The sequence below is a fragment of the Schistocerca serialis genome, chromosome 2, assembly GCF_023864345.2.
Source record: "Schistocerca serialis cubense isolate TAMUIC-IGC-003099 chromosome 2, iqSchSeri2.2, whole genome shotgun sequence".
Classification (NCBI taxonomy): domain Eukaryota; kingdom Metazoa; phylum Arthropoda; class Insecta; order Orthoptera; family Acrididae; genus Schistocerca; species Schistocerca serialis.
In genome coordinates, this window is record NC_064639.1 from 886237552 (window position 1) to 886264215 (window position 26664).

A 26664-nucleotide genomic window follows, 5' to 3' on the forward strand; every position below is an offset into this window, starting at 1 on the left:
GTATTAGTTTTCTTGTGCTTGGTGCTAAGTGAGTCACTCTCAGTTCAGGCCCTTGTAGAATTCTACGGTTCAGCTTAGGTATTCGTCCGTAAGTGGAAATGACGCGCTTCTCATGTACAACAAATTATCGAATGGGGATTCTCGGGAGAGCCTGTAACTCCTAGAGGGCGCGTCCCCAGGTGGCGGATCGGGGAACGCCTCCCAGATATGGGTGGTAGGAGGGAAATCAAATACCTCCCGCGGACCAACAGGCCGGGCAGAGCAAGTTCGTTAGCTGAAGTGAAAGCAACTGCTCTAGGGGTAGGCATCCCCGAAATCAAGACCCTGGTCCTCCAGGTTGGGGGTTGTGCTTAGGGCCAGCGACCCTATCACAGGATCCTGTAGGAGAAAATGGATTGCTACGAATCAGAATGACAAGAATGCTGGGCCACCAAACTTGATGACGAACTTGCAAAATTTAAAGGTTATGAATATGGGAACATGGAATGTATTAAGTCTCTATAGATCAGGATCACTGATAAATGTCATACAGGAACTTGAAAGGTATAAAATGGATTTAGTTGCAGTACAAGAAACCAGATGGACGGGTAATGGAAGTATAAACAAAAATAAGTATACAATAATGTATGGGGGAAATGATACACAAATACATGCACTAGGGACAGGATTTATAATAAACAACAAATTGTTACCTTTTATTAGGAAATTTGAGGCAGTGAATGAAAGGATATCTCACATTACGATTCAATGCAAATATAAGACTTTAAATGTTATAAATTGCCATGCTCCAACAGAGGATAAAGAGGACAATATTAAAGAAGAATTTTACAACAAATTGGAACAGGTATATGATACATTCTCGAAAAATTCAATTAAAATAATTCTAGGAGATTTCAATGCCAAGTTAGGACATGAAAATCATTATAAACCTACAATTGGACCTCATAGTCTACATCAGCAGAGTAATGAAAACGGAACAAAACTTATTAGCTTTGCCACTTCCAAAAACATGTTGATCAAAAGTACATATTTTGCACATAAAGATATACATAAACAAACATGGGCTTCAAGAGATGGCATCACAAAAAATCAAATTGATCATGTATTAATCGAAAAACAACATCATAAATGCATACATGATATCAGAAGTCAAAGGGGAGCAGACTGTGATTCGGATCACTTTCTTGTAAAAGCCAAGTTCAAGATCTCACTCTCAAGACATAAATGGTCTAAATTAAATGGTGTTCCTAGGTTTAATACAATGAAACTGAAAAACCCAAACATTCTCAACCAGTACATTAGAGAATTAGAAACACACAAACCTGAAGTGGAAAGTAAAATTAACAATGATGATACTAATCAAGCCTGGAACGCTCTGAAAGAAAGTATCACACGAGCAACTACCTCAGTTTTGGGACATTTTACTACAACTAAGAACCCCTGGTTTGATGCCGAGTGCTCGAACGCTATCGAAGATAGAAAATTAGCAAGGGAAAAATTCCTACAAAAACCAATAACACAAAACAAACTTATTTTTGAAGAGAAACAGAAACTTGCCAGGAAACTCATTAGGAAAAAGAAAAGGGATTTTATGAATTACAAATTAAAAAGAGCTGAGAATGACCGTACCACAGACTCCAGAGGATTTTTCAAGAGCATAAATATGTTTAAAAGTGGGAATATAAAAAATTATGGACAGTTCATAACAGACCCAGATGGCTCCTTGCTAACAGAAAGAAGTGACATTGCTAACAGATGGAAGGAATATTTTAATGAGTTACTAAATGCTCCAACTATAAGCGTCTCTCAGGAAGATGACAATGAATATCTTACTGCTGACCCATCGGACGAAGAGCCCAGCTTAGCAGAAATTAAAGAAAGCATCAAGAAGCTGAAGAGACATAAAGCTCCTGGAAGTGATGGTATAGACACAGATATATGGAAGCTCAGTAAATTTCCTTTTGTAAACTGCTTACACAAAATCATCACCAACATCTGGAAGCAGGAACAGGTCCCACATGATTGGAAAGAAGTAGTTGTGTGCCCTATATACAAGAAGGGGGACCCAACAAATTGTTCAAACTACAGAGGAATTGCGTTACTAAACACAACATATAAAATTCTGACAAATATACTGTTAGCAAGGATAAGCCCTTACGTTGAAGACTCCCTAGATGATGCCCAATGTGGATTTAGACCTAACAGATCGACTATTGACAATATATATGTCCTAAGGATGTTGGGTGAAAAGAAATATGAATTCAATCAAAATGTACATATGCTTTTCATTGATTTTAAAAAAGCTTTTGACAGTATCAACAGGGAATATTTATGGAAGTGCATGAGGCAGATTGGCATCCCTAACAAATTGATAAATTTAATAAAATCTTGCACTTTAAACTCAAAATACAAAATAAAAGTAGCTAGCAAACTTTCTGAAGACTTTGAGGTTAAAACTGGAGTCAAACAAGGGGATTCACTCTCACCAGTTCTTTTTAACATAGTAATCAATAGAATAATCCAAAAAGTAAAGCTACTACAAATTGGAGCACAACTGGAAAGCAAAATTAACATTGTAGCATACGCTGATGACATTGCATTATTATCTGACAGTGAGAATGATTTGAAGCTTCTTACTGCACAATTAATTAAAGCCACAAATGGCACAGGCCTCCAGCTGAATACAGACAAAACAATGTACTTTATCTTATCCCGCTATCCATCAAATAATAATGTACTGCAAATTAATAACACAGCTTTCACAAAGACAAATGAATTTAATTACCTTGGTACAATAGTAACCTCTGACAACTCCATAAAAATTGAAATAGAATCACGAATTCAGAAGGCTAACAAATGCTACTATAGTCTCTTGACAGTTTTCAAAAGCAAGTTAATTTCTAGGAACACCAAACTACAAGTATACAAATCATTGATTATACCAGTACTCACCTATGGATCTGAAACCTGGACTCTCACAAAAAAAGAGGAAAACAGATTAAGAGTATTTGAACGAAAAATTTTGAGAAAAATATTTGGACCCATAAGAGATAGGATCAGTGATGAATGGAGATTGCTAAATAACAATGAAATTTACAAATTATATAAAGACTCCGATATAGTGGCCAAAATTAAAGCCAAAAGACTGAAATGGATAGGGCATGTCATCAGAGCACCACCAAACAGGACCATCAAGAAAGTGACCGAAGAGATTCCCACCGGAAGACGACCTCTTGGACGCCCACGCATGAGATACTTGGACAATATTCAAGACGATCTCAGAAAACTAGGACATGACAGACAGTGGCAAATTACTTGTAAAGACAGAGCAAAGTGGTTCAACATTGTCCATTCTGCAGCAAAAAGCCTTCATGGATTGTAATGCTTAATAATAATAATAATAATAATTCTTTTTAAAATTGTGATGGACGCTTTGGTTCGAACTGGGCTGTTGTGGAGGAGGGAGTAGTTTGACGATTTTGTTCAAGGAACCCGACCAATTTTCGATTGAGGCAACCACGGGAAAGCTAAGTTATAGAGTTTCGCATACTGGTACACACCTCAGACTAAATTTAAACAGCGTGTGTTGTCAGCTACGACAACGTGGGGCATGCCAGTTGCACTGTAGAATTGTCTAGATTAATACGTGGGATTTGCTCATAAAATGTCTTAACGTACGAAATCCGTACTGACTCTATCAGCCTGAAGCGGAGCGTGCTGTTTTTTAAACTTACCGGCGAATTAAAACTTTGTGCTGGAACAGGTGCGCCCAGTTGTAATCTGCCAGGAAGTTTCGTAAATACGACATTTTATATCTCTAGGTAGGCTCGTTGTGGTGACAGCTCACTTCCTAAGGCCTCTGAAACATTAAGTTTTTGTAAGAAGAAATTTTCTGTAATGGAACTGTATGCTACTTCATCTAATCGGTACCAACTCCTTGATCACTCATGCTACCACCTTTTCTTTACGAATGTATCTTTTAGGTTTGTAGGTCTGTAACTATTACTTATCACTCTCCAAGTAATCTTCTCTTGAATGATATTAGAGAACCTATTTCAATGAGCGTTTGAAGTGAATAGCTACATATCCTTCGGCGTCATTTTTGACAAATCTTACTTCAGTTTGCGTTCCTCGAAATTGCCATCAATCAACTGAATGATTTCACCTGTGTCTAATATATGGCTATAATATTTTCAGAATATTATTATAAAGCAAGTGAGTAAAGTCGTGTGGCAATGTTGTCTGGGAGAACCCAAGGGGAAGGTTGAGCCAGCTAGTCGGAAAGGGTTTTCTTGTGCCGCGCACAATGGCCCATTTCCTTACGGATATGTGAATCGAGTCTTGTGTGTAGTTGTGGACGGTAGGGTGCGTGTAAAGTGTGGTGTTATGTTTATGTTGTATGATGATGAGAGAAGGGAGAAGGTGAAACACTGTTCCGGCGCACAGCCTGCTCTTCTTGAGTACTACCAAAGGGCTTGTCGAACTTAACGTCCCCATTCGATGGACGGATCAGCAACAACAGTGGCGCATGCCCTCACTTTGGGAGACAATGCGGAGAGAATTGGAATTTAATGCAGACACTGGCGCAGTGTCTGGTGTTCAGGAATTGCAGTGCACCATCAATCCTCTCCTTTATCGGTCAAATACTGGCAGTGAAAATTTCACCCGCCACCACGACTCGAAGCGACTTACACCCGGGTCGAGTGCCAATGCACTGCACGGTCCTGCGTTTGCAACCTCGGCTACGGAGGCAGGTTGTGTTATGATAATTATAGCTCACGTTAATTACAGAACATCTTGCAAAGAAATAATCAAAGTTTTGACAATGTATATATTCATTAATGTCCTGTGTCGTCTGAAATATTTTCTGTCGTTACCAATTTCTCAAAACAAGTACAAAGCATGACTAAGGGATTAGGACCGATAAAAAGAACACTGAAAAGATTTCAAGTGATTAACATTAGCACGTAAGGGAGTCAAAGCGACATACGTGGGGTACACCTGCATTGAACGATCTGTCAGAGTGTATTACGTGTCTTATATATAACGTGATGGAGTTTAAAAAGCGTTAATTTGGGCTACTCCATCTACTCCATTGAAAAGCATCTTCTCAGAAACTTTTAAAAATAATACTTTAGGTTATTTTACGATCAAAATTAGCGTAGTAATGCAAGAGGTGGACGAAAATATGGAAACACCAAAAAGCACAACACAATTTCATACCTACTACGGGTAGGAAAACCAGGGGCGTTCTTAACAGCTTCCAGCCGTCTCTCGATGGACAAATACAGGTCCTGTATGGTTTTCAAGGGCATCTTATACTATTCTTCCTGTAAAATAGTCGGCAGTTCAGGAAACGATGATGGAGGTGGTGGATATTGATCACGTTCCCTTCTCTCGAAAGCAAACCGCAGAGGTTCAATAATAATGAGATCTGGTGACTATGGTGGCCAGGGGAGACGCTACAATTCTTCCCGTTGCTCACAAAACCAGCCCTGGACGATGCGAACTGTGTGGACGGGGGTCTACATCTACATCTACATCCATACTACGCAAGCCACCTGACGGTATATGGCGGAGGGTACCTTGAGTACCTCTATCGGTTCTCCCTTCTATTCCCGTCTCGTACTGTTCGTGGAAAGAAAATGATCCTGTAACGAAGCGCGCTGCTCTCCGTTGGATCTTCTCTATCTCTTCTATCTACCCTATCTGGTACGGATCCCACACCGGTGAGTAGTATTCAAGCAGTGGCGAACAAGTGTACTGTAACCTACTTCCTTTGTTTTTTTCCGACTGCATTTCCTTAGGATTCTTCCAATGAATCTCCGTCTGGCATCTGCTTTACCGACGATTAATTTTATATGGTCATTCCATTTTAAATCACTCCTAATGCCTACTCCCAGATAATTTATGGAATTAAATGCTTCTAGTTGCTGACCTGCTATTTTGTAGCTCAATGATAAAGGATCTTTCTTTCTATCTATTTGCAGCACATTACACTTGTCTACATTGAGATTCAATTGCCATTCCCTGCACCATTAATCAATTCGTTGCAGATCCTCCTGCATTTCAGTACAATTTTCCATTGTTGCAACCTCTCGATATACCACAGCATCATCCTCAAAAAGCCTCAGTGAACTTCCGATGTTATCCACAAGGTCATTTGTATATATTGTAAATAGCAACGGTACTACGACACTCCCCTGCGGCATACCTAAAATCACTCTTACTTCGGAAGACTTCTCTCCATTGAGAATGAAATGCTGCGCTCTGTTATCTAGGAACTCTTCAATCCAATCACACAGTTGGTCTGACAGTCCATATGCTCTTACTTTGTTCATTAAACGATTGTGGGGAACTGTATCAAACGCCTTGCGGAAGTCAAGAAACACGGCATGTACCTGGGAACCCGTGTCTATGGCCCTCTGAGTCTCGTGGACGAATAGCGCGAGCTGGGTTTCACACGATCATCTTTTCCGAAACCCATGCTGATTCCGACTGAGTAGATTTCTAGTCTCCAGAAAAGTCATTATACTCGAACATAATACGTGTTCCAAAATTCTAAAACTGATCGACGTTAGAGATATAGGTCTATAGTTCTGCACATCTGTTCGACGTCCCTCCTTGAAACCGGGGATGACCTGTGCCCTTTTCCAATCTTTTGGAACGCTACGCTCTTCTAGAGACCTACGGTACACTGCTGCAAGAAGGGGGGCAAGTTCCTTCTCGTACTCTGTGTAAAATAGAACGGGTATCCCATCAGGTCCAGTGGCCTTTCCTCTTTTGAGCGATTTTAATTGTTTTTCTATCCCTCTGTCATCTATTTCGATATCTGCCATTTTGTCATCTGTGCGACAATCTAGAGAGGGAACTACAGCGCAGTCTTCCTCTGTGAAACAGCTTTGGAAAAAGACATTTAGTAATTCGGCCTTTAGTCTGTCATCCTCTGTTTCAGTACCATTTTGGTCACAGAGTGTCTGGACATTTTGTTTTGATCCACCTACCGCTTTGATAAAATTTCTTAGGATATTCTGCCAAGTCAGTACATAGAACTTTACTTTCGAATTGTTTGAACGCCTCTCGCTTTCCTCACACTGCATTTCGTTTCGTGTAATTTTTGTTTGTCTGCAAGGTTTTGGCTATGCTTATGTTCGCTGTGAAGTTACCTTTGCTTCCGTAGCAGTTTTCTAACTAGGTTTTTGTACCACGGTGTCCCTTTTCCATCTCTTACGATATTGCTTCGCACATACTCATCTAATACATATTGTACGATGGTTTTGAACTTTGTCCACTGATCCTCAACACTATCTGTACTTGAGATAAAACTTTTGTGTTGAGCCGTCAAGTACTCTGAAATCTGCTTTTTGTCACATTTGCTAAACAGAAAAATCTTCCTACCTTTTTTTAATATTTCTATTTACGGCTGAAATCATCGATGCAGTAACCGCTTTATGATCGCTTATTCCCTATTCTACGTTAACTGTTTCAAATAGTTCGGGTCTGTTTGTCACCAGCAGGTCTTATATGTTATCGCCACGAGTCGGTTCTCTGTTGAATTGCTCAAGGCAGTTTTCAGATAATGCACTTAAAAAAATTTCACTGGATTCTTTGTCCCTGCCACCCGTTATAAACGTTTGAGTCTCGCAGTCTATGTCTGGTAAATTAAAATTTCCACCCAAAACTATAACATGGTCGGGAAATCTACTCTAAATATTTACCAAATTTTCCTTCAGGTGTTCTGCCACAACAGCTGCTGAGCCAGGGGGCCTATAGAGACATCCCATTACCATGTTTGAGCCTGCTTTAACCGTGACCTTCACCAAAATTATTTCACATTTCGGATCTCCGTCAATTTCCTTCGATACTATTGCACTTTTTATCGCTATAAACACGCCTCCCCCTTCACTGTCCAGCCTGTCTCTGCGGTATACATTCAAATCCGAGTTTAGAACTTCATGACTGTTTACATCTGGTTTTAGCCAACATTTCATCCCTAGTACTATGTGAGCATTGTGACCGTGTTTTGGTACTGACAGGGTTCTCGAATGCAGCGACGTTTAGCCCTTCATTGACTTCTGCAACTGTCGTCCTCTTATTTTCCGTCACAGTCCTCTTCAGTGACCGCCCGTCTCGATCACTCAACTCGCACTTTCGTCCGCGGTGTGTCTTATTGGATGAAGTTTTCCCGCTTTCCCTGCACGCGGTATAACTCTTCGATAGGTCCTTCTTGAAACCTTGAAGTTTTTTTTTCCTTCTTGAAACACCAAACACTTCGGTTATCTTGGTTAAGGAACCACTCACCATAGGAGCACCAACAATTTGCCCACGTTCGAATGCCTTGAGCTCCGATATAAAGCGCTCACAATTGCACAGAACACTGTTGTGACGACGGCTGATTCATGCATCGTACTGAGCACACTGCACATGTGTATTTCGTTGTCAAATACAACATCGCAACCTAAAGACTTGGCTAGCATCTGCATTTATGCCCAAGCATACTTTCTCGCGGTGTCTCAACATTTTAGTCCAAGCTCTGTATCGTCTTCTCCTTCTTAATTACTCTACAAAACTTCTCTTCCTATGAACATTAATGATAGCAATGAGCCTGTTCATCTCATCAAAGTCCTAATTTAGAGTTTCAATACGACTAGAGATCACTTATTCTCACTTCACCCGTTGTATAAAATACTCTGAAGGGCCAAAGAAATGACTGTATTCAAATACAAATTTGGAAATTTGTCGTAAGGACTGTGGGACCAAACTGCTGAGGTCATCGGTCCCTAGGCTTACACACTAATTAAACTAACTTCAACTGACTTACGTTAAGGACAACACACACACATGACCAGGGGAGGACTCGAACCTCCGACGGGGGGAGCCGCACGAAGCGTGACAAGGCGCCCGAGACTGCACGGCTATCCCGCGCGGCTATTCAAATACAGAGATATGTAAGCAGGGAGAATACAGCACTGCGGTCAGCAACGTCTATATAAGACAATAAGTGTCTGGCGCAGTTGATAGATCGGTTACTGCTGCAACAATGGCTGGTTATCAAGATTTAAGTAAATTTGAAAGTGCTGTTTCAGTTGGCGCATGAGCGGTCAGACACAGCATCCCAGAGGTAGGGATGAAGTGTGGATTTTCCCGTACGACCATTTCACGAGTGGACTGTGGATATTAGGAATCCGGTAAAACATCAAATCTCCCATATTGCTGAGGCCGAAAAAGATCCCGCAAGAATGGGGCAAACGACGACTGAAGAGAATCGTTCAACGTGAGAGAAGTGCAACCCTTCCGCAAATTGCTGCAGAGTTCAGTGCTAGGCCATCAACAAATGTCAGCGTGCAAACCATTCAACAAACATCATCGATATGGGCTTTCGGAGCCGAACGCCCGCCCATGAACCCTTGATGACTGTCTCGCCTGGGCCCGTCAACGCAGTCATTGGACTTATGATGACTGGAAACATGTTGTGTGGTAGAATGAGTCTCGCTTCAAATTATATCGAGCAGATGGACGTGTACGGGTATGGAGACAACCTCATGAATCAATGGACCCTGCATATCAGCAGGGGACTGTTCAAGCTGTTGGAGGCTCTGTAATGTTGTGGGGCGTGTGCAGTTAGAATGATATAGGACCCCTGATACGTCTAGATACGACACTGATAGGTAACACTTACGTAAGCGTCCTGTCTGATCACGTGCATCCATTCATGTCCGTTTGTGCATTCCGACGGAGTTGGGCAATTCCATCAAGACAATGCGACGTCCCACACGTCCAGAATTTGTAGAGAGTGACTCCAGGAAGACGCTTCTGAGTTTAAACACTTCCGCTGTCAACCAAACTGCCCAGACATGGACATTATTGAGCATATCTAGAATGTCTTGCAAAGTGCTGTTCGGAAGAGATCTCCACCCCCTCGTACTCTTACGGATTTATGGACAGGCCTGCGGGGTTCATGGTGTCAATTCCCGCCAACAGTACTTCAGACATTAGTCGAGTCCATGCCACTTCGTGTTGCGGTACTTCTGCGTGCTCGCGGGTCCCTACACGATATATTATTAGGTTTACCAGTTTCTTTGACTCTGCAGTGTAATAAAAATAGAATAATGAATGAATAGCGAATTATGGTTCTAGCATCAACAAAAAATTATCATGGATAAAATAAAACTGTAATCTGTCTTAATCTTAAAGCATTTACTGCATTGCACTGAAATTGAGTGTGCACCTTTGCCGGCCGGGGTGGCCGAGCGGTTCTAGGCGCTACAATCTGGAACCGCGCGACCGCTACGGTCGCAGGTTTGCATGCTGCCTCGGGCATGGATGTGTGAGATGTCCTTAGGTTAGTTAGGTTTAAGTAGTTCTAAGTTCTAGGGGACTGATGATCTCAGAATTTAAGTCCCATAGTGCTCAGAGCCATTTGAATTTTTCTTTGTGCACCTTTGATTCTTTTCTATATCTCAGATATCCTTCTTTGCGAGAGGCATGGAATTCGGTTAATGGAATGTAAACAGAGCAAAAGAGAATAGCGGGACGTTGTTGATTTCTATTTTAGGGCGATGCCTGGTTGGAGTATGAAACCCAAGCAAGGAAGTCCAGCGTCATTTTCTTTTCCGAACCTGTTTTCCAGCCACACAGGGCGGGTTTCAGCCTGGAGAACATTACGGGAGTCGCTTTATCGCTGGGTGACGCGTTATCTTGGCAAACACTGGCCGGCCTTATTCAGAGCTTGCGTAAGTCGGCGTTCATCGTAAGGGCTCTGACGTCCCGCCTACGACACCGGAATCTCAATGGGAGCAGCCGTAGGAGCTCCTCGCCTCACCTTAGCTGGATGGTTGTCAACCCCGCGTTCTCTGAAACGGACAAGTGTCACCGTCTTAAGGGAAAGGGACGTCGCAACGAATTCTGTGTGCTGTTTTATCAGCCCGGGAGACTATGCACTCACTGCTCCTTGCATTCCAATGTAATCCTACTGAGTGAAAATATAACGTCGCAGACTCTTTAGATAGTACCCGTACGGGATTAGGGGAAGCTCCTCTGATAAAAGAAATTATGTGGCGTCGCATTCCGAGGGGATTAACGTCCCAGTTCTCGGACAGAGACGGCGACCGCATAAACGTCACTTATGTCGCATTTGTCGAGTTGTGACAGGCAGCTGGAATTTTCCATTTGTCTTATACTGTAGCTGTGCTCATTTAATTGTCACTTTAGCGAGGCTAGAACGGAGGGGCGCCGCGATATTTACGTTGAAAGACAAAACGAACGGTGCTCCACAAGATTTCACCGTGTTCCCTCTGACGCTCTTGGTACAAACTCAGGATGGTTGCGAATTGATAGATGACGCGACATTTTTTTTTCTTTCCTTCGCCGGCTTCCTAGCCGCTGGTGTCATCAGTATCATTCATTCCACATCAGATATTCTTCGCGTAATTGCAATACGAAATCTCAGCATCGTGGCTGCAAACATGGATAATACTACATATTTCTCAACTTGCTTTACGATTTAAGCCTTACAACTCTGGAACAAATTACACTGCAACATGCGCCTTATACTCCTCAATTTTCGTGTTGTATTTTATGAATGACAAGTTTATATTGCTGATCAATGCACTGTTCTGGAGCAAAATGAGACTAAAATACTGAATTGAAAAACTTTCTCTGATTAACCAAAATTTTAGGACATGCACAAAGTGAATACTACTTATGCTAGAAAACAAATGAAATACATTCAGTGCTCAGAAAATTCAGTATTAAATACATAAAAATTATGAAAACAATGCAAGTGCAAGGTGAAGGTATAGATTGATGCCGAATGTAGAACCAATGCTACATAGAACTACATCGCTAAAAACAAACAGAATGTTTCTTCAAACAGATACTACTGGCAACATACAGAAACGAAAACAAGAGGACAGAAAGCACTTGGTATAAGCTGTAATGTCATTGTTGTTGTGATCTTCAGTCCGAAGACTGGTTTGGTGCAGATCTCCAAGCTACTCTATCCTATGCAAGCCTCTTCACCTCCGAGTAACTATTGCACCCTACATCCTTCTGAGTCTGCTTACTGTTTACATCTCTTGGTCTGCTTCTAAGACATACCCCCCACGCTTCTCTCCAGCACTAAACTGATGATCCCTTGATGTCTCAGAACGTGTCCTACCGAACGATCCCTTCTTTTAGTCAAGCTATTCCACAAATTTTGTCTTCTCCCCAATTCTATTCAATACCTCCTCATTAGTTATGTGAACTACCCATCTAATCTTCAGCTTTCTTCTGTAGCACCACGTTTCAAAGGCTTCTCTTCTTGTCTAAACTGTTTATCGTTCAAGTTTCACCTCCATTCATGTCTACACTCTACACAAATACTTTCAGAAAAGACTTCCTGACACTTAAATCTATACTCGATGTTAACACATTTGTCTTCTTCACAAACGCTTTCCTTGCCATTGCCAATCTACATTTTATATCCTCTCTACTTTGACCATCATCAGTTATTTTGCCGGAGTGGCCGTGCGGTTCTAGGCGCTACAGTCTGGAGCCGAGCGACAGCTACGATCGCAGGTTCGAATGCTGCCTCGGACATGGATGTGTGTGGTGTCCTTAAGTTAATTAGGTTTAATTAGTTCTAAGTTCTAGGCGACTGATGACCTCAGCAGTTAAGTCGCATAGTGCTCAGAGCCATTTGAACCAGTTATTTTGCTCCCCAAATAGCAAAACTCATCTACTACTTTAAGTGTCTCATTTCCTAATCTAATTCCCTCAGCATCACCTGATTTAATTCGACTGCACTCCATTATCCTCCTTCTGTTTTGTTGATGTTCATTTTATATCCTCCTTTCAAGACACTGTCCATTCCGTGCACTGATCTTCGAAGTCCTTTGCTGTCTCTGACGCAATTACGATGTCATCGGCAAACCTCAAAGTTTTTGTTTCTTCCCCCTATACTTTAATTCCCACTCCAAATTTTTCTTTTGTTTCCTTTACTGCTTTCTCAATATACAGATTGAATAACATAGGGAATAGGCTACAAACCTGTCTCACTCCCTTCTCAACCACTGCTTCCCTTTCGTGTCCCTCGGCTCTTATAACTGCCATCTGGTTTCTGTACAAATTGTAAATAGCTTTTCGTTCGCTGCACTTACCCATGCCACCTTTAGAATTTGAATGAGAGTATTCCAGTCAACATTGTCAAAAGCTTTCTCAAAGTCTATGAATGCTATAAACGTAGGTTCATCTTTCTTTAACCTATCTTCTATGACAAGTATTGGGGTCAGTATTGTTTCGCGTGTTCCTATATTTCTCCGGAATCCAAACTGATCTTCCCTGATGTCGGCTGCTACTAGTATTTCCATTCTTCTGCAAAGAATTCGTGTTAGTATTTTGCAGTTATGACTTGTTAAACTGATAGTTCGCTAATTTTCACACCTGTCAACACATGCTTTCTTTGCAATTGGAATTGCTATATTCTTCTTGAAGTCTGAGGGGATTTCGCCTGTCTCATACATCTTGCTCACCAGATGGTAGAGTTTTGTCATGGCTGGCTCTCCCAACGCTATCAGCAGTTGTAACGGAATGTTTTCTATTCCCGGGGCCTTGTTTTGAGTTAGGTCTTTCAGTGCTTTGTGAAATTCTTCACGCAGTATCATATCTCCCGTCTCGATTTCATCTACATCCTCTTCCCTTTCCATAATATTGCCATCAAGTACATCGGCCTCGTATAGATATTCTATATACTCCTTCCATCTTTCTACTTTCACTTCTTTCTTTAGGACTGGTTTTACATTTGAGCTCTTGATATTCATACAGGTGGTTCTCTCTTCTACAAAGATCTCTTTAATTTTCCTGTAGGCAGTATTTATCTTAACGTAGTGAAATACGATTCTAAGTCCTTACATTGTCTCCTAGCTATTCCTGCTTAGCAGTTTTGCACTTCCTGTCGATCTCATTTTTGAGACGTTTGTATTGTTTTTCGCCTGCTTCATTTTCTGCATTTTTAAATTTTATCCTTTCACCAATTGAGGTTAATATCCCTCGTGTTACCCTTGGATTTCTACTAGCTCTCGTCTTTTTACCTACTTGATCCTCTACTGCCTTTAGTATTTCATCTCTCAAAGCTACCCATTCTTCTTCTGCTGTATTTCTTTCCCCCGTTCTTGTCAATCGTTCCCTAATGTTCCCTCTGAAACTCTCAATATCCATGTCACACCTCCTTAAATTCCTACCTTCTGCAGTTTCTGTAGTTTTGATCTACAGTTTATAACAATTTATAACCAATGAAATGTGGTTAGAGTCCACATCTGCCCCTGAAAATGCCTTACAATTTAAAACCTGGTTTCGAAATCTCTGTTATCTTTATATAATCAATCTGAAACCTTCCGGTGTCTCCAGGTCTCTTCCACGTACCATTCTTAAACCAAGTGTTAGCTATGATTGAATTATGCTGTGTACAAAATTCTACCAGGCTGCTTCCTCTTTCATTCCTTTCCCCTAGTCCATATTCACCTACTATTTTTGTTTCTCTTGCTTTTCCTACTATCGAATTCCAATTCCCCAAGACTATTAAATTTTCGTCTCCCTTAACTAATGTGAATAATTTCTTTTATCTCGTCATACATTTCTACAATCTGTTCCTCATCTGCGGAGCTAGTTGGCATATAAACTTGTACTACTGTGGTCGGTATGGGCTTCATGTCTATCTTGGCTACTACAATGCTTTCACTATGCTGTTCTTAGTAGCTTATCCGCGTTCCTATTTTTTTTATTCATTATTAAACCTACTCGTGCATTACCCTTATTTGATTTTGTATTTATAACCCTGTATTCAGCTGACCGAAAGTCCTTTTCATTCTGCCACTGAACTTCACTAATTCCCGCCATATCCAACTTTAGCCTATCCATTTCAGTTTCTAAATTTTCAAACCTACCTACCCGATTAAGGGATCTGACATTCCACGCTCCGATCCGTACACCGACAATTTTATTTCTCCTCACAACGACGTCCTCCTGAGTAGTCCCCGCCCAGGAGAACCGAATGAGGGACTATTTTAGCACAGGAATGTTTTACCAAAGAGTATGCCATCATCATTTAACCATACAGTAGAGCTGCTTCCTTCGGGAAGAATTACGGCTATAGTTTTTCGTTGCTTTCAGCCGTTCGCAATACCAGCACAGCAAGGCCGTTTTGGTTGATGTTTCAAGGCCAGATCAGTCAATCATCCAGGCTGTTGTCCCTGAAACTACTGAAAAGGTTGCTGCCCCTCTTCAGGAACCACACGTCTGTCGTGCCTCTCCACAGATGTCTCCCCGTTGTGGTTGCACCTACAGTACGGCTATCTGTATCGCTGTAAAGTATGTGCTACAATTAGACACAGAGAGTTTACTTCACTTTCTAAGCCAGAAAAAGTAAAAAGTGGGTGTAGCATATTTACTACTTAGGGACTGCGGAGGTTAATCACAGCCATTCAACAGGAGACCAAAGCTTTATCTGTTACGATCCGCGTAGCTTCCCTGTCTGCATACGTCGGGTGTCGCCCTAGTGGACGGCGAACCAGTTTTTTCTGTAACATTATCAACACTACCCTACGTTTCCTCACCCCTGCCTGCTTCTGTTTCTTTCCATCTCATCTGCTAACCTTATGCTATAATTTCTCTCTTTTCATTACCAGTCAACCTCCTCCAAGTTTGTTTCCTTCCGTTTAGAAGAATTGTTGGCCGCACCCTTGATAGACATGTACCTAGTAGAATAGTTCAGAATGGAAAGGATCGCCCATGGTATACAGTCACTGTAAAGGAACTTCTCTCAGTAAGTGTGAGACGTGCATTTCTTGGAATTGTATTTCGAGATGCGCTGTTTTGTGAACTTGCTCTGTATCCATCCATCTTCGCACGAAGGCTGTATCATCCGCTCAGAGCAGGGAAGGTTCTACGAGACTCCGTCAAATTTTCCGGGAACTCACCGCCGTATCAAGAAGTCACTCCCCGGCAGAGAACCGTACTGCTAGACAGGGCCGCTATCACTATGTTTACGTGGCCTGACAGGGCAGGATTTCTGTGTAACCTACTTCCCAGAACCGTGCCACTTCTAGTTGGTCTTGTAAACACTCCAGTGCCAATTCTGGAAATGCATGGGTTGGCTGCCCGATATCAGCGATCAGTATCGATTTCGCTGCGTTTAAATCATCTTACAGCATTTGTGACGTAATTGGGTCATCAGGTTGCTACTTTCTTTTTTTTTAATTTTGGTTAATTTTGACGAAGTGTTTTGTGTGGAATGAAGGAAAATGTGTAGTACTGGACTGACGTACACGATATTCATTTCCTGTCAACAACTGGAGAGTACCATAAATCGGGTATACTTTGACCACCGTGGTTACCTTCACCACCCATACACCGACAGTTTTACAGCTATCTGCTGGCTCTCAGTTGGGTGTTTAGTGTATTCTGTTTGGTGGTGGAGTACCATCAATATACGCTAGAAGGCACCATGTGGTGCTGATTTTCGTGCGCAACAACTGGCGAACCTGCTCCGACTTATAACTGTATACGAAAAAGTGTGTTAAAATCTGATTGTGCAAAATTCACCGATATCATTTAACCTACATCGGTGTTTTCAACTGTACCATTTATGTTACTCGATTAATTCCCAAAATAGACCACTGGTAAGGTTTTTTCGTTCACCTGTATATATATGCCAGTATATTACGATTTCTGAGGTAATCTGCATAATTTCTCCGTTTTGGGGCTACTGTGACCACTGGTCATTATTGCTCCAGGATTACAGATACACAATTTATTATAAAGTGTTGATGCCATGATGCCAATCACAGTGTGGAACTAAGGAATACGAACATTAATCATTGGTATGTAGAAGAAGGCTCATTTGTAATTGTTAATGTGAATGCAATTAAGAAAAACAAATGTCAGTCATGTATTGCTGAAATTGCAAGTTGTTGTGGTTCAGGCAGTGATTCGGGTATAACACGTATGTCAAATATCTCTGTAAACAAGGAATGAGGTTCATTCGGACACAACTACCAGATACGACTAAATTAATGAAGAACAGATAGTCTTATTTCTAACTGCACTGGATGTTTTAAAACAAGGATTTTGGTTTAAGATGGATGAAATTGAAGGTATTATGTTCACCTAAATTTCGATCTCTGCGTGTGGTACTCCATCCTAGGATCTTCCATTATATTTATAATATTAATTTAGGACCACACAGTTTGATGTATGTACCATACTAGGTTATTTTCCTTTTGTCAGGCTCAATAATGCACTTAAGACAACTTTGGGTCAATGTATTTATCTCTGAATGGTCAAAGTTTCATTGTGTGTTTGAAACATTGACCACAAATGGAATGATAGCTGACAATTGGGAGGTTGAACTATAGGCCGGTCAGTGTACCCTCGAATCCATGCTTTGACCACCTACATTTTTTCCACTACTTTCTCTGCATTTTAGAAAATGTATTGTACTAATTGGTTTGTACTTCTTTCGTACAAGCTCCTATGTTCACTAACATACATCACACAAGTCAAAGAATAGTCATGGTAATCACATTTTAATTTGAAAATCGGTCAAGGTATACTAGGTTTACGGTCGCTCATTTTATCTTCATTAGATGGATAGGGATAAGTAAATTTTAGTATATTTGCTGAAGTAGCAAAAGCCTAGCCACAACCCAAGGTCCTCCGTTGCTGGGTAATTAGTAAATTGCTACACCTACACTTTGTTTTAGTGGCAAGAATTCTCGTACACAATCAATGTCTGGACACAATACATTCGATTTTTCTCTGCACAGTAAAGCGTACTTGTTCTAACCGATGTGTGCTCGGGGTTGATTCCCATACTTCGTGATGGTCGGAGCTCTATAGCGATCAATTGAAGCTTCGTTGACGTCGAATTCTTCGTAGCAGGAAATGATCGGGATGGCTTTACCCTCCGTTGGTGTTAACACTTAAAAAAATCTCGAAAAAGCTCATTAAGGAAGTTGATTCATATTGTTCGTTGTAAATGACAAACATGTTTATATCATTTCGTTTATTAAGATTTGTCCTACAGCCTCTGCTCAATGTTAGCACTGAGTCTAGTACGTCTGAACTCTACAATGACATCAAATTAATAGTAAAAAAATAATGCAATAGTCCAAGTCCCTTTATTTTTATTATTATCGGAGCTGAAGGCTGCTCCATTCATATCTTTCATCAGTATTCACTAAATTAAAGATGTTAGTAATATCAAATAGTCACGCAGGGACGTTACAGGATATTTAATCATCTGGAAGTTTTCTAGCCAATCTAGCCATTTTTTCGCACGCGGTAATTGGCGTGGATAAAATTTATAAACGCCTCTTGAACAATTTCCTCCTTACGAGCTCTTTAACGTCCGCGGGAAACTGTCCTCTCTCTTTATTAAACATACTAGCTGACAAATCCAGGATTGCCGGGGTATTTATTTTGGCAGTTTTCTACTAGAAACGAAAACAAATATTGAATCGTGTTTGTAGTGATGTAACGAAAAATTTCATTTCCATGCATTCGTGCAGACAATTTTGAAATTATGAAACAGGCGTACATAGAAATATGGTTAATGTAACAAATGTATAAGTATAATATTCTGTTGTAGAAACATGAGCCCGCGCAGTTTGTGCGCGGTGGGCGCAGATGCTTCGCACGTCTACAACGCGATTTTGTAAACTTCTGTACGGGAGCGTCTCTTTATAGCCCTATAGAAGCCTATCGTTTTCGCCTTCAGCCGTTTGCGCTTCGCAGTTGAAAGTTGTCTAAAGCGCTGCCAAGTGTCAGGAATTTTCTTAAGCTGACACGACTGTAGGAGTGTCGTAGTAGTAAAGAATAAATGTTTTAAAACTTCATGCACGATGCGTCATTTTTTCACGTCTCTCAACGTTGATGAGTTCATATCTCTTGAACTATGTGTCGTCCAATGATATATTTGTGTAGGAACATCCAGCGGCATACGTGGATTCTATTTACGAAATATGTTGCGAATAGAATTAGCAGCAAAGGGGTAATAAATTTAAACGTCATGCACAATTCGGCAGTTTTTCACGCACTTTGTGTTTATGACGTCATATTTCCTGAACTATCTGTCGTACCATGATATACTTTTATAGGTGTATTTAGCAGCATACATGAATACTGCTTGCGAAATTTATTGCGAATATAATAAGTAGGATAAAAATAACATATTTAAAGATCATGCATGATGGTGCAATTTTTCACAGATCTCATTATTTATGAAGTTATACCTCCTGAACCACGATAAGTAGGTTGTTCTTACCCCACACAGCGATTGTTTCCTGAAGTGAGGGACATGAGTACCAAGTTTGGTTGAAAAAGGTCCACTGGTTTAGGAGGAGGGTGGAATATGGACACACACACACAAACACACACACACACATAAACACACACCTATTTCTATAATATGTATACATTACGGATGTACTGATAACCTCGTTCCACATAATTGACGAAACCGAAATACACTCCTGGAAATTGAAATAAGAACACCGTGAATTCATTGTCCCAGGAAGGGGAAACTTTATTGACACATTCCTGGGGTCAGATACATCACATGATCACACTGACAGAACCACAGGCACATAGACACAGGCAACAGAGCATGCACAATGTCGGCACTAGTACAGTGTATATCCACCTTTCGCAGCAATGCAGGCTGCTATTCTCCCATGGAGACGATCGTAGAGATGCTGGATGTAGTCCTGTGGAACGGCTTGCCATGCCATTTCCACCTGGCGCCTCAGTTGGACCAGCGTTCGTGCTGGACGTGCAGACCGCGTGAGACGACGCTTCATCCAGTCCCAAACATGCTCAATGGGGGACAGATCCGGAGATCTTGCTGGCCAGGGTAGTTGACTTACACCTTCTAGAGCACGTTGGGTGGCACGGGATACATGCGGACGTGCATTGTCCTGTTGGAACAGCAAGTTCCCTTGCCGGTCTAGGAATGGTAGAACGATGGGTTCGATGACGGTTTGGATGTACCGTGCACTATTCAGTGTCCCCTCGACGATCACCAGTGGTGTACGGCCAGTGTAGGAGATCGCTCCCCACACCATGTGTTGGCCCTGTGTGCCTCGGTCGTATGCAGTCCTGATTGTGGCGCTCACCTGCACGGCGCCAAACACGCATACGACCATCATTGGCACCAAGGCAGAAGCGACTCTCATCGCTGAAGACGACACGTCTCCATTCGTCCCTCCATTCACGCCTGTAGCGACACCACTGGAGGCGGGCTGCACAATGTTGGGGCTTGAGCGGAAGACGGCCTAACGGTGTGCGGGACCGTAGCCCAGCTTCATGGAGACGGTTGCGAATGGTCCTCGCCGATACCCCAGGAGCAACAGTGTCCCTAATTTGCTGGGAAGTGGCGGTGCGGTCCCCTACGGCACTGCGTAGGATCCTACGGTCTTGGCGTGCATCCGTGCGTCGCTGCGGTCCGGTCCCAGGTCGACGGGCACGTGCACCTTCCGCCGACCACTGGCGACAACATCGATGTACTGTGGAGACCTCACGCCCCACGTGTTGAGCAATTCGGCGGTACGTCCACCCGGCCTCCCGCATGCCCACTATACGCCCTCGCTCAAAGTCCGTCAAGTGCACATACGGTTCACGCCCACGCTGTCGCGGCATGCTACCAGTGTTAAAGACTGCGATGGAGCTCCGTATGCCACGGAAAACTGGCTGACACTGACGGTGGCGGTGCACAAATGCTGCGCAGCTAGCGCCATTCGACGGCCAACACCGCGGTTCCTGGTGTGTCCGCTGTGCCGTGCGTGTGATCATTGCTTGTACAGCCCTCTCGCAGTGTCTGGAGCAAGTATGGTGGGTCTGACACACCGGTGTCAATGTGTTCTTTTTTCCATTTCCAGGAGTGTAGCTGAATCACGGATACCATTCGTTTTTTTTTCGCGAGTGACTCGTTTAGGTCCACGCGATTAAACCCTTCCTACTAGCCCAGTGTTTTTTCATGTGCAACGAGTGAGTGCATTAACGTTGCTCCGTCCATATCTGTCGTTTGTTTCTCCTGTCTTCTTGCTCGAAACCTCGTGTTTGTGTGTGATTTCCGTCATTGCATCTCGGTCCTGCAAATTTGGTTATCTTTTTTGCTTTTGGTCTTTTTCGTTTTGTTTGTACCAGTTAAGTTCAGTAGTCTTATTTTTCAAGAATGTGTGAATTTGACTGGTTACCATTTTTGGGACCATTCTTTCTAAGTGTCCAGTTAGTTGGATTCTTCCCATACGAATTTTAAGCGTGACCTTACGAATTTGCCTGCAGACTTGTGCACTGTGTTTTTTTGTGGTATTGGTATTAAGAGTTTTCTCATAGTTTATTTTCTTTTACTCCTGGTAGCTGGTTCAATGTCGAATGTTGGAGAATAAGTGCCAGTGAAGCGTCCAGTGCTACACAATGGCGGATTTTGGAGTTCTAGGAAGGGCAATTTTCGTTAATTAAAATGCGGTTTCTGCTGTCTACAGTCTAGATCCTATGACCTCTTTTCGTTACAGTTTTCAGTGATCCATTCATCAAAGTATTTAAAGGCCCCGGAACCAAGAAAAAGTTCTTTTCTTGGTTTTCCGTACGTTTAATTAGTAGAGGCTTTCCTCTTTAAATTGATAAAAGCATTATGTATTTAGTTAATTCTACTTATTTTTAATTTTCTATGTTGACATTTTTGGTTTTGACGTGTTCTCCGAAAAAGTCTGTTTTGTAAATTTTCACTTAACTCCACAGATGGTATAAACTGAGGCGACTGAAGTCGTGGGATAGCGATATGCACATGTCACGTACACGAGGTATAGAGGGGCAGTGCATTGGCGGAGCTGTCATTTGTACTCAGGTGATTCATGTGAAGCGGTTTCCGTCGTGATTATGGCGGCACGGTGGGAATTAATAGCCTTTGAACGCGAAATAGTAGTTGGGGCTAAACGCATGGGACTTCCATTTCGGAAATCGTTAGGTAATTCAATATTCTTAGATCCGTAGTGTCAAGAGAGTGCTGAGAATACCAAATTTGAGTCATTACCTCTCACCACGGACAACGCAGTGGCCGACGGCTTTCACGTAACGACCGAGAGCGCTGGCATCAGCGAAAAGTCGCCAGTGATAACAGACAAGCAACACTCTATGATGTAACCGCAGAAATCAATATGGGACGTACGACGAACGTATCTGTTAGGAGAGTGCAGCGATATTTGGCGTTAATGGGCTGTGGCAGCAGACGACCGATGCGATTACCTTTGCTAACAGCACGACATCGCCTCTCCTGGGCTCCCGATCACAACGGCTGAGCGCTAGACGACTGGAAAACCGTTGCCTGGCCAGACGAGTCCCGATTTCAGTTGGTAAGAGCTGATGCTAGGCTTCGAGTGTGGCGCAGACCCCATGGGCCCAGGTTATCAGCAGGTTACTGTGGAAGCTGATGGTGGCTCTGTAATGGTGTGGCCTGTGTTTATGCGGAATGTGACATTCTTATAGACGACAATACGCCATGCCACTGGGCCACAGTTGTTCGCGATTGGTTTTAAGGACATTCTGACAATTTGAGCGAATGATTTGGCCACCCAGATCGCCCGACGTAAACCTCATCGAACATTTATGGGACATAATCGAGAGGTCAGTTCGTGCATAAAATCCTGCACCAGCGACTCATTCGAAGTTATGGGCGGCTACAGGGGCAGCATGACTCCATACTTCTGCAGAGGACTTCCAGCGACGCGTTGAGCCCGTGCCAAGTCGAGGTGCTGCGCTACGCCGCGCTGAAGGAGGTCCCACACGATATTAGGAACTTCCCCATGACTTAACATCTTCTCTTTTGTAGTCCTGTCTTCCTCAGTTGCGTGTAATATTACGGTATGTTGATAAGTTTTACTTTCTGGACCGTCTGACTACAACTGAATGAAACACAATTTTCGTGCCATACGCATTTCGCCTTTATTTTCTGCAAGGCATCCTCAGTGGCCTGGAATATGTATTCTTGAACATGTTGTACATGTTGGCATAATTGCCATAATTGTATTAACATATATTCCAGGCCACTGAAGATGCCTTGCAGAAAATAAAGACGAAACGCGTATGGCACGAAAATTTTGTTTCATTCAGTTCTAGTCAAACGGTCCATAAATTAAAAATTATCAATATACCATAAAATTGCCGGCCGGAGTGGCCGAGCGGTTCTAGGCGCTACAGTCTGGTGCTGCGCGACCGCTACGGTCACAGGTTCGAATCCTGCCTCGGGCATGGATGTGTGTGATGTCCTTAGGTTAGTTAGGTTTAAGTAGTTCTACGTTCTAAGGGACTTTTTTTTACCATAAAATTGCCATGACTTTTTTCACCTCAGTGTGTGTGTGTGTGCAGCATGTTCCCACATTTTGCCGACATGGTACTACTGGCAACTGTTTCCGTGTCAAGAATAGCGTAATATCGTTGTTGTTGCTTTATGAAATACATTGTTGGTTCAGTGAAAAATAGCACGATTCAGTAATTGAATTATAAAGAAGAAGATACTTTCAGAAAGGTATGTAAATATCTGAATAATGACAGTTTATTGCGATAATGCAGACCATGATATCACGAGTAGTAGAAAAATACAAATAAGACTGTTGAGTCAGCGACTGTTGTGGAGTTTCCTCTTTTTACAAAATGGACTTCCACGGTTGTGGTTGCCCCATGAGAAGAACTCTTAGTACAAATAGGTGAGCCCATGTGTCTAGAAACATCAACTCTGACATTGAGTGAAAGGAAGCTTTTATGCATTTGAGGACCGAAAATATGCTCAAAATCGCGTTGTTCATACTTTCATTCTGATTCTGTATACGACCATGAAGATATTTCCTTAACAACGCGGATGACTGCAAAATGCCTCTATGATGTCCATAATACCCTGTAGCAGAGTGGTTACGTGGATAAATGTTACCCGATCAATGGTATCTAGTGTAGTAGCATCAAGCGTCTGGTCCATTTGGATATGATGTTTGTGAAAATAGTGAATTAAACTCAGTACTCCGGAGTATGTGGTGCTAGTGGCACAAAAAAATCGTGATCAGTGCTATGTTGCCAATAGAGACAGATATGCTGAGAGGAAACAGGGCGATTTGGGAGGCAGGAGTGAAGAAAGCTGCTAAGTTAGCATAGATTAAGGCTTGTCTCGTGACTCATTAAGTCCGGAGTTTCATTAAAATGTTATCGAAATTTCATACACCGTTTCCCGCAACCTTCCTTTTATTGCCACATATGGAACATTTTCAAGAGAACTGTTACAGTTATAACATTTTCAATGCTTTGTGTATCAAATTACACATTTTGTCATAGCCTTTTCGTATTATGTCAAAAAGAAATAAAGGATCCGTACTAACAGAAGTTGGTGAAAAACTTGTTTCAATATTTCCAGGAAAATCCTCTGAAGAACAAATACGAATGTACTGAAATCCTTTTAAAAAAATATCGGGTAGCAAATTCTATTCGGGCTTAACGTGTAAGCACGACTGCGGGATCGGCTTACGGAATTCGAAATTCGTCTTCCTCGCGTTGTGTCACGAGTAAACCCGGCGTGTGTGTGTATGTGTATGTGTGTGTGTGTGTGTGTGTGTGTGTGTGTGTGTGTGTATGCGAGAGACGAGACGCTGACAGACAACGAGGGGGTACGTCTGTTTACAGGCGGCGTGGCGCCCCCTGCGGACTGCCTGCGGGCTTGTGTTGGGGTGCGTATGACGTCACATCCGCCGGCCCTTTCCGGCCGCACTTCCGGCTCGTCCGTTCCTGGAAGAGCGGCGGGCAGCCAGCAGCTAACTGGCTGGATCCTCCATCTCCAGCGTCTGCAGCCGGCGCGGCCCACTGACACACTAACCGGAAGCGGCGGCGTCGGCACAGGTGTCTGACGTGTGTGTGTGTGTGTGTGTGTGTGTGTCAGCTGTCAGCTGCCGGCTCTCAGCTCTCTCTCTAGCTCTTCCCTTGCCAGCCACACAGTTCCGCACCCGCCGAGTTAACTCTTTGACGGTGACTCTCAGCAGGGTTGTTGAGGCTTCAGGGGCCACCTGATGACGTATTATTTGTTGGTTTTCGTTCCGGGATCCCCGGTCGACGATTTTGCTGACCTTTCGCCAGCAGCGATGGCGCATTCCAGGTGCTGCTTGTCGCGTCTGAATTGCTGCGTCTGACATAGTGGATATCGGGGCGGATGTTTAATGAATGTTGTAAAATACAGAAGCACGAGGAATCACTTCTTAAAGGAGTGCAAAATCACCTTGTATTATACTCTAGCGTTCTTTACTTGAAAAATCGCTTAAGACTGTGTGTTGGGTATCTTTTACATATTTTCAATAAAAGCTGTCAGTTTCTTGTGAAATGATTGCATAAACGTTGAAATTATTAGGAATAGTATCTTAATACATAGAAGTGAAGCATGGACGATAAACAGTTTAGACAAGAAGGGAATAGAATCTTTTGCTACAGAAAAATGCTGAAGATTAGATGGGTAGATCACGTACATAATGAGGAGGTAATGAATAGAACTGGGGAGAAGAGAAATTTGTGCTACAACTTGACCAAAGAAGGTATCTGTTGGTAGAACACATTCTGAGGCATCAAGGAAACACCAATTTAGTACTGGAGGGAAACGTGTGGAATAAAAATCGTAGAGGGAGACCAAGAGATGGATACGGTAAGCAGATTCAGAGGGATGTAGGTTGCCGTAGTTAGAGATGAAGAGGCTAACACACAATGGAGTAACACGGAGAGTTGCATCAGGCCAGTCTTTGGACTGAGGACCACAACTACAGCAACATCTTAACACTAAGTCATAAAGTTGTTTATTGAAATATTTTCGCTAAGGAATAGGGAATCTTAAAAAAATCGTTAACAATAACAAAATATTTTAATATCATCGTGATAAATGAAGTTTTTTTAGTGCTTAATACTAAGTTGCTGTTACGTAATTGAATCCCATCGTTCGTGCGCCAAATGTATTTTCTGGCTTGCGACTAAACAATATAGGTTGCCAAGTAAAATATCGTATAACACAGTCCTGCCCAGCTGGACAAGTTTCTTTGTCAGATATACGTGGTAACCCATTCCTTTCTGCTAGTTTGATAGGCTAATGATCTGACAATGACACGTTTCGTCGTTGGACTAAAGAGTGTGCTCTCCGTTGACTCCAGGTATGCTACCAGCTCGTCTTCTTTTTCTGCAGTGAAGACATTTTTAAGTTTCCCATCTGATTTGCCAACTCTGTAGTTGGGAATATACTTAGCTTTACAAATGGATCCGTACAATGTTGATTTGGGTATGGTTCAAAAATGGTTCAAATGGCTCTGAGCACTATGGGACTTAACATCTATGGTCATCAGTCCCCTAGAACTTAGAACTACTTAAACCTAACTAACCTAAGGACAGCACACAACACCCAGCCATCACGAGGCAGAGAAAATCCCTTACCCCGCCGGGAATCGAACCCGGGAACCCGGGCGTGGGAAGCGAGAACGCTACCGCACGACCACGAGATGCGGGCATTTGGGTATGTTAAGCTCCTTAGTTCCTTTTAAAACTCCAATTTCAGAAGATAAAGTAGTCGAAACTGGCATTTACGTTGATTTAATATCCCACTGCTATCAGTCTTTTTATTGT

General features: G+C 42.4%; 1 protein-coding gene across 1 annotated transcript in view; it reads left to right on the plus strand.

The window, feature by feature from the left end:
* Nucleotides 1-26664, plus strand: part of LOC126456196 (uncharacterized) — a 266905-nt gene that overhangs the window by 165470 nt on the left and 74771 nt on the right. Inside the window, exon 2 of the mRNA XM_050091950.1 lies at nt 24700-24912. Coding sequence (XP_049947907.1) covers nt 24700-24912 — 213 coding nt within the window. The remainder of the gene's footprint in view (nt 1-24699; nt 24913-26664) is intronic.